Genomic DNA, 9,222 nt, shown 5'->3' with positions numbered 1-9,222 from the left:
TTTCTGTACATATAGCACGCGCTACGACAAATGTTTTAGTCTTTCCACTTCTCTTCATTCTTTTACAATATCGACTGTAATTGATTGTAAATTATGTTAAGCTTATCCGTTTCGTCGTTTGGAAACGACCATATCGAACACAATTTAATGTTTTTTATACAAACAATCGTTAAGAATTGTGTGTACATATATATATATATATTTGTTTAATCAAGACCAAAGGTCGTCAGTAGAACATACGAAAGCTCGCAATCTCCCGGTAGTGGAAGTTTGGCATTCGAACGATTTCAGAGAAAAGAGAAACATGCAAGTTGACCTTGCCATATCGAGAGTATAGTCACGACTCGGGAATCGCTTATCAGGCTAACTGTTTCTCGATCTCGCTAGCATACCAATCGATTCGAAGCCCATTAAGGCCATCAATGAGTTTTCTGGTTATTAAACAGGTTACTCGGTTATCAGAGCGCGTTAAAAGTCTTCCTTGTTGAATTTACATCGTGTGTCGTGTTAATTAATTGAAACGCTGGCACTATCAATCGATTAACTGACAAAGCAATACATGCTACTTTCTAGAAAATTGAATTATTTATTAAAAAGACTTTATTAGAATCTGAAGTATAAAATTACATTTATACCACAAATTTTTAAGTCAATAACGTAGATTGATTTTATCAGACTAACAATATAGCGCGATATAATTAATTAATATAATTAATATCACGATATAAAAAGATTTTCTGTCAACGCGCTGATCTCTTTTTCCTTTCAGAGACTCTTCACGGCGACGCTCCTCGTTGTCGCGATCCTCGCTAAAGAGGAAAGCTCGTCGTCGAAGAACCGCGACAAACGTCAACAGCTCGCCTTTCTACGAAAGGTGGGTCGCCTGCCGCCGTATGCGGTGCAAATGGAACCGATAGTGCAATATTCTCAGAGAGATCCTTTATATAATCCTTTGACGAGTTCGAAGAACGACGATTTATACGGAGAGACTCCATCGAGCTATTATCAGACGGAACCCGAGCCGATTATCGAGATCATCATCAAAGAATCTAACGAGACTCTTCCAACTCCGGCGCCGCTACCACTTTCTTCTCAACCGCGACCTACCAAGGAACCCATCCAAGTCTTCTATGTAAAATACGAGAAGAAAAAGGGGTATGGAGATAAGACCCGTGTTGTATACGATCCACCGATCCCCGCGCTGACACCTGTGGAGGAGCACGAGGAAATTAAGCCGGACAATCCGCCACCATATGGGGAAGAGCCGGCGAATACAGTAACACCGGCACCGTCTCCGGAACCATCGACGACCTTACGCGCTATTATTCGACCCGATAGCGAAGTGTATCATTCCGGTAGTAGCGGTATCCGCGTGACTTTTGGTACCGAGCAAGTGCCACCCAACAATCACAACAAGCGTAGCGACTTAGAGACGCCTGCAGGCAGTATTCAACAGTACATTAGCAAGCCAACAACGTCACCGGGAGCGCCGAAAAGACAGCACGGTCCTTATCAACCCTTGCAACCACCGCAACCCCCGCGAGTACCCGCATTTCCGCAACAGCGGATTATTAATTCATTCCCGCCGCAACCGCAAGCAACGACGTTCTTGCAACAACAGCAACAGCAGCAATCACTGCTGCAGCATCAAACGTTTCCACCTCAGCAATCCTTGAGAAATCCACCACCGCCACCACCACCATCATCGAGGCCACTGCAACGTCATCCCATAACCATTCAGGGTCTCCCGGAAGTGCAACAACGCGCGACATTCAACAGTTTTGGTCCGCCACCGCATCACGTCAACATCAATCATCCTCAGCAACCGGGATTCCCACCTGCGCTGTCGGTATCGCATCAAAGCGTTCAAGTACAAAATCGACCATTGTCGCTGCCACAAAATAACTTCGCGGAACCGCCCCAGCAACCATTACCGGTCAGATCTGGTGGCTTTAATTCGGAGCAGCAACCGTTATCTAGACAGAATGGTTTTAACGTAGAGCTTCCACCGCAATCTCCATTTAAACAACAGGAATTGGAGAAGCAACGTTATCACGAGCAACGACGACAGCAAGAGTTATTGAAGCAACGGGAACATCAACGACAGCATGAGCAGCAACGACATCAAGAACATCAACGATTTTTGGAGCAACAGAGACAGGTCGAGCAACAGAGATTGCTGGAGCAGCAGAGACAACAAGAACATCAGAGGCAGCAAGAGCATCAGAGACTTCAGGAACAACAACGATTGCAGGAACAGCAACGCTTGCAAGAACAACATCGGCAACAGCAGGAGCAGCAACAATTGCAAGAATTGCAGCGCTTGCAGGAGCAACGCAGGCGGAAACAGGAGCAGGAGCTGAAGTTCCTTCAGGAACAACAACGATATCGTACACAACTTAAGTATAATCAGGTTCAGCAATTGCAGCCGCAATTACAGCCACAATTGCAGCCACAATTGCAGCCACAATTACAGCCACAATTATCATCTCAACGACCAGGAGGTGAAATTTTCAAGGCCGTGCCTAAGCTAGAACAGCATTACGCGTTCCAAGAAAATCCTCTTCATCCCGGTCCGTTCCCACCAAATCCCACGATAATTCAACCAACGACGTTTCCCGAACTTTCCCAAAACCAGTTCGTATCGCCGCAATCGTTCAGTGCCCTTCACGACTCTCAGCAACTGTCTGGGAGTTTAAAAAATCATTTTATCTCCGGTGACGGTCTGCAGCAACAGTTAAACACGCAACAATTAAACCAGCACTTAAACACGAAGCAATCTCATCAGAGTAGTCAGCAAAGCTTCTTCTCGCAGACGCTTCCGACATCGCAACAACGGCCACAAACGACCGCAACGACCACTTTCACTCAGCAACAATCGATATGGGGCCGGCCATCGTTCCAGAATAATCCCTCGCAGAAGATCTACGCGACACCGGTTAGTCCCTCCGAACAGTTCAACTCACCGCCGACCGCTAGAACGTTCTTACCGACAACTACTAGTACGACTACAACCACAACTACCACCACGACTACCGAAGTGCCAACCACCTCGACGACACTCTCGCCGAATAAGGCGGCCAAGATCAAAGAGAACATTGCGAATCTACCGGACGAGGTGCCAGACGACATCAGGGAGCAGCTGTTGAGCTCCGGTATTTTAGGCAACGCCGATATCCAGATTCTCGACTATGACAAGATCGGCGATATTCCGATCGAGAAACTGCCGCCGGAAGCTCTGGCGAATTTCTACGGTGCCGGAGGCGGTGCGGCGATTGCCGCCGGCAGCGAGCCCGTGCCGACGGTCGTCAAGAGACCACCATTGAAGATAGCGCAGAAGAAGGTGACAAACCTGACTCCCGCTATCAATCGTGGTAGCAACTCGACCAAGTTCGAGCAAGCCACCTTGCGGCCCGGTGGCGTGGAGATGAAAGTAGTACGCTTCGATCCGAATACGGAGCAAGGCCGGGCCGTGGCGGAGCAGCATATACGGGACGACGCGACCCGGCTGCAGCCGGTGACCGTGGGAACGCGCGGGGATGTCTCACAGTACAATCGTTATCTGCCGCTTAAAGTGAGCGGCGCGTCCTTCCCGATACCGGATGTGCCGGAACTCAACGGCCGTAAGATCTCGAGCGTCGTGGTGCTGGCACCCGTCGACTACGACTTTCCCGGCGAGGAGAGGGAGATCACGGAATCTCAGCGGCGCAGCAGGAAGACCGGCGGCGATGCGCAGCCGGTCAGGTTTCTCGCCGGTGACACCCTCAAGCAACTCGTGAAGAAGCCCACCGCGGAGAACTACAAGAAGTGGCTGGAACAGGAGAGTCGCACCGAGCCGCAGAGACAGTCTGTCGTTCTTCTAGTGACTATGTAAGTATTCCATTAAACGTGATGTTTGTACGCGTAATAAAATTGTCGTGATTCATTTCCTCTTAACGCTCCAGGCACCTTTAGATATTTGTTGTTTCTTCAGTGCCGCTTTCTAAAAAAATCGACACGTTACATCACTATGTATCTTGCATTTGCGACGGAAGTCGATGTAGCGTAGATTTAAATATTATTTCCCGACTTTATCGTATTTTACTGATGAAATAAAAATTTCTCTACTTTCCCGTGAGCACAGACCTCCAAAGGATGTCCTAATGACATCCAGGGAACGCTCTACATCCTAAGGACGTCTGCTAAAGTATGCTGTGTGGATTTATCTTTTATTCTGTTAAACGAAATAACAATTTTAATCTATCTTTTATATTTACATATTTTATTTAACGTTATTATAAGCAATTACTAAATTCTTTAACACCTTCCAAATTTATTATTTCGCAGCAATGATTATTTAGAATTTTTTTTTTATTTTTACACTGATCAACTATTCCATTAACTTTTTATTCCCGACTGCTGCCAATTGAAAGTTGGCAAAAACGGAGGGAATGTGCGTTTCACCGAGGTCGAAGCTTTGTTACTTTAGTTCTCAATGACTTCATAGTTTAATACAACTTCCGCATATGAGCTTCTAACCAAGCTTGGTTTAAAGCATATATAATTATCATTAATTGTTATAAACAATGAGAAAATGATATTGTTAACTCGATCTTAGTACACGATTGGATCATTCGTGTCCTGCACACTTTTTTCTTCAATAAAATAGAAGGCATCAAGTAATTAATGATACAATTTTTTAAATACACAATTTTTTAAATACTTTCTAAAGATGTTGGTGATTTATGTATGAATCACTTAAAGTTAACAGAGGATAAGAATGATCTATCGTATGTAGTAAAGATTAATATTCTCTTGTTGCGTATTACAATCGACGGTTCGTCCGTCTCGTAAATCTGCTCGAAAGTCAAGGAATTCGCGAGGCTGCGCGCTTTCACTCGGATTCACTGCGGTGTTTTAGGCCGAGAGATGGTGACGGTCAAGGTGACAAGGAAATCTTCATGTACGACGTGACCTCTGGAGCCGTTAGCAAGCTAGCCGGTGATCTCTCGACGGCCTTTGTAGACGCCGCCGAGAGCAACTCTGACGGCACCGATTCTATCGACGACTCTACCTTCTCGACATTTTAATTAGTTCATAAGAAAAAAGTTTATAAAAAAATTTCTTGAAATATTAAAAAAATGTTTAATCCACGGCCGGACGCAGAATTTCTTTTTTGAGAGATTGTACAATATGGATATATTCAAGATTTTGTCTTTGTTGCGAGTAAAGAAAGTTCTTTGTACTTCTCGACTTTAATTAAATGATTTTTACTAAACGGAATGTAACTTTTTTGTCGTGATGAAGGAGAAAGAATTGATTTAGGTCTGTGTGTTGCTTACGCGATAATGAATGTCAATGGTTAAATGCTGATGAAAAACAATGTAAAAACGGCGATTTTTCGACATTGTGTGATGCGCTTTTTTATGTGATTTGGGCAAAAATGTAGGAAAGAGGATAAGGATTTCGGAGTGAGGCGAAGAATCGCAGCGTGGCAAATTACTTCGAGTATCCTTGTAGATATCTTAACTATGTATTATTATGTACATATAAGAATAATTTTGTACTTTTTTATACGAAATAAAACGCAGTCTTTTTATGTTCGCATGGTGCATTCCATATGTCCGGATGGAAGTTAAAAAAACATTATTTATGATATTTATATTTACATTTAATATACAAATTATATAATAATATTAAAATTTTCAGAAATATCATTTTTAAATAAAGAAAAATATTTTTTTCAGTTAAGAAGAGAATTTTAAAAAAAGTTTTTAATTATATTAAACAATTTTTTAATAAAGTTCGAAATATAAAAAAGATGAAAATTTAAGAAAGGGGTGAATTAAAAGATGTCAAAATAAATAAAAACAAAATTTAATATCAATAATAATGCTCAAATACTATCACGTATATTTCAAGACTACAGTCTTTTTCAGCTAAAAATTGTGAAACATTTAATAATATAGAAGAAAAAAAAACATCTTGAAATACTTGATAAAATAACAAGAAAATATTGCTGAAATATTTAACGATATTATATATACCATTATAAAAGAGACATTAAAATTGATAATCAAATTTTTCAGTTTCTTAAAAAAAAACGATGCATGTCGATTGATGTTTTATATTTCTACACGCCACGTGCGCAAGACGGCCCGAAGTTGTTCGAAAGTTTCCGGAAACTGCCGAATCAGAGAGCACCCAAACGCTAGTGTCGCTAGTTTCTACGAACAATGAAAATGATCGTCAATCAACGCTGACGATTGACGGTTAATATACAATCTTTCTCGTGTTATTTCTTTATTGTAGTTAGTTCGTAGTACGAAAATCATCAAACGGATTGTTTCTTTGATAAATCATAATAAAAGAAGGTAATTGATGTTATATAATTATACATGTTCGATCTGTTACGATTTTACTGCGATTAATCTAACCAAGTAAGTTAGGTTAGATTTGTTAATCGATGATTGTTGGAAATTTTAGGATTCAGTTTGAATAAATCCGAAAAGTATGTCAAATTGGCGATCGAGTCATGCGACGGAGCGACGAGATACGTATAAAAATAACAGAGAAAACAGGCGTGACAGGAGTAACGAGACTTACAGAGATAGATTGCAGAGAAGCAGGGACAGAGATCACAGAGGTGGTAGACGCGATTACTCTAGGAGAGATGATGAGAAGCAGAATGATAAGAGGAAGCACGAGAGATCACCGTTGAGAAGGGAGAATAGTCATCCCAGGCACAGAGAACGTAATGAGAGGAGCAGAAGTAGAGACAGAAGAGACGATTCCAGCAGAAGACGCAATGATCAACATAAGCAAAAGCGAAGTCCAGAGGAGACGAGAATGAAGAGGGAATCCTCTGCAGAATGGGGAAAATCGACTGTGAAGGAGGAGAAAGAAAAGCCCAACTTCGAGCTGTCAGGAAAATTGACAGAGGACATGAATACTGTCAATGGAGTAGTTATAAAATATTCTGAGCCTTTAGACGCCAAAAAACCCAAGCGTCGGTGGAGATTGTATCCCTTCAAAGGCGAGAAGGCGTTACCTACATTGTACATACATCGGCAGTCAGCATATCTTATGGGCAGAGATCGCAAGGTAGCTGATATACCTTTAGATCATCCTTCATGTTCTAAGCAACATGCTGCTCTGCAATATCGTGTAGTCTCTTATCAAAAAGAAGGTGGTGTTGAGGGTAGAAGAATACGACCATATATTATTGATTTAGAGTCCGCAAATGGTACCTTTGTAAATAATGTAAAATTAGAACCAAGGAGATATCATGAATTATTAGAAAAGGATGTGGTACGATTTGGCTTTAGTACCAGAGAATATGTTCTGTTGCATGAACATAGTAAGGATGATTCCTTTGATGATGATGTACCTCTTACAAATGAGACTTAGGTAAATAAATTTATTATATTACTTTTTTATCATATTACTTTTTTTTACTTATACTTTTTTATTATTTATATTTTTACTTATAATCTTTGTTCTGTTATCCACTGTTTCTCTCAATTTTCATTTTACATCTGTTTATCAAATAGTTATGTCATGTATAATATCTTTAAATTTTGTTTCATGTAAGTGAACTAAAGTTGGGTTTTTATTGTTATTTAATATTAACTTTTTAATTTATTCACATTTGTGTATTAGTAAATGGAACAGTCTAATGGAACGTGTACAACAAACCTTATAGAAACAGTTTAATCTTGACAGTCATGTAGTTTTTTTTACCTTTTTTCGCGTATAATCTCATGTTAGTATTTTTTAAATTATTTTTAACCTTTTGGACAGTCGTTTTAAAACAAAAATTTTTTTCTTTTTAGTTAACTTTAATTTAATGACCAAAATTAATTCGGACATTTTTAGTTATCTTGTAATTTAATGACCAAAATTAATTCACCACCACGGTTTTTCTCACATTTTATATGTTATTAGTTTATACTCATATGCGCTATCATTATGTAATTTTGTGAATATATTTTTTTTGTATTGAAGAGGACCTTGACCATAGGTCGAATATGTTTAATATTCATTTTGAATAAATGATATTAAAATACACACTAATAACTAGTGTTGGCTCAAATTAGCATTTAATTTATTATTTTTTAGAATTTTTTTTACTATAGACAATTTTTATGTTATGTAGAAAAGAAAGAATACGATTATACATTCACTTAGAAATAATAAAAAAAATTAAAATTGAAAAACTGATATGACTTGGCTATCTCTAATCATGTCCTTGTATTAACAAGAAAAAAGTTAAGAATTTTATAATTCCTACATTATATAGTATACAATACTTGTTGAGATTAAATGTTGTAAATTAAAGAGATAGAGATTGTCAGAGTTATTATAAACTATATACATTTATAAATATATATAATATTGAGATCTGGAGACATGGTAGTGTCTCAGCGCTAAGTTAAGTTCAAAGTTACTTAAAGTATTGTAGAATTATAAAATTAATGTTTTCTTGTTAACACTCTGGAATATAATCAGAGAGATCTAATTCATATTAACTTTTCAATTTTAATTTTTCTTGTTATATCGGACTAAATATGTAACTATATTCTTTCTTTTTTATATGACCTAAAAAATATCTTATATAATCTATCTAAATAAAAATATTTAGATATATATGTATATTTCAGAAACCACAAGAACCTAATTCTAATTGGAAAAACACCCAGAGAATATGTATGAAGACTGATGCAGAAATTAAGCTGAGAACCAGGAGAAGTAAGATAAATGTGAAAAAGGAAATCCAATATGTATGTAGATACATATGTATTTAGATACAGTCTTATTAATAATCTTTTGAATCTTCAGAACCATTTTGAATGCGTATTAATATTATTCATGTATAAAATAACAACGCATGTATAAAAGCAACTTTTAAAAATTAGTGAGTTTCTAAAATATACACTGGAAATTTACTTATTTATCACAAAGAAAGAAAAATAGTATCTCATTTGTGTACATTTCCCTGTGACATTAATTTGATATCTTAATAGTTTGAAATATATCATGTAAAATTGTAAACACGTAGGTTATAAACAATCGAAACTCTGATGTATATTGTTTGTAATATATTATTTACAATTATTTAGTTACAGTATTTACTGATTCACAATTTATTTTCCTATAAAGCTACTTGAAAATACAAATTTCAAGTATAGTCAGTCCATCGACACAAACTTCGCAAGATTTTATACATTCTAATTTATCTTT

At 38.2% G+C, this 9,222-nt stretch overlaps 2 protein-coding genes across 2 annotated transcripts in view; both read left to right on the top strand.

The window, feature by feature from the left end:
• LOC108755120 (mastermind-like protein 2) overlaps positions 1 to 5,564 on the top strand; it is a 6,682-nt gene extending 1,118 nt beyond the window's left edge. The window contains exons 2-3 of the mRNA XM_018497943.1: positions 770 to 3,870; positions 4,901 to 5,564. Of these exons, the coding sequence (XP_018353445.1) occupies positions 770 to 3,870; positions 4,901 to 5,069 (3,270 nt within the window). The 3' untranslated portion in view covers positions 5,070 to 5,564. The remainder of the gene's footprint in view (positions 1 to 769; positions 3,871 to 4,900) is intronic.
• Positions 5,565 to 6,144: 580 nt separating this feature from the next.
• LOC108755008 (smad nuclear-interacting protein 1) lies at positions 6,145 to 8,876 on the top strand. The gene is made up of 3 exons (XM_018497711.1): positions 6,145 to 6,353; positions 6,466 to 7,389; positions 8,643 to 8,876. Exon 2 carries the CDS (start codon positions 6,493 to 6,495, stop codon positions 7,387 to 7,389), a length of 897 nt encoding a protein of 298 aa, XP_018353213.1. The 5' UTR covers positions 6,145 to 6,353; positions 6,466 to 6,492; the 3' UTR covers positions 8,643 to 8,876.
• The last annotated feature ends 346 nt before the right edge of the window (positions 8,877 to 9,222 follow it).

Source organism: Trachymyrmex septentrionalis, unplaced genomic scaffold (assembly GCF_001594115.1).
Source record: "Trachymyrmex septentrionalis isolate Tsep2-gDNA-1 unplaced genomic scaffold, Tsep1.0 scaffold83, whole genome shotgun sequence".
Classification (NCBI taxonomy): domain Eukaryota; kingdom Metazoa; phylum Arthropoda; class Insecta; order Hymenoptera; family Formicidae; genus Trachymyrmex; species Trachymyrmex septentrionalis.
The sequence above is the reverse complement of the archived record's forward strand: the minus strand, read 5'-3'. Positions and strand labels throughout refer to the sequence as shown.

Excerpts from the sequence above, each read along its gene's own strand:
- LOC108755008 (XM_018497711.1), top strand. The coding sequence starts at position 6,493 with ATGTCAAATTGGCGATCGAGTCATGCGACGGAGCGACGAGATACGTAT.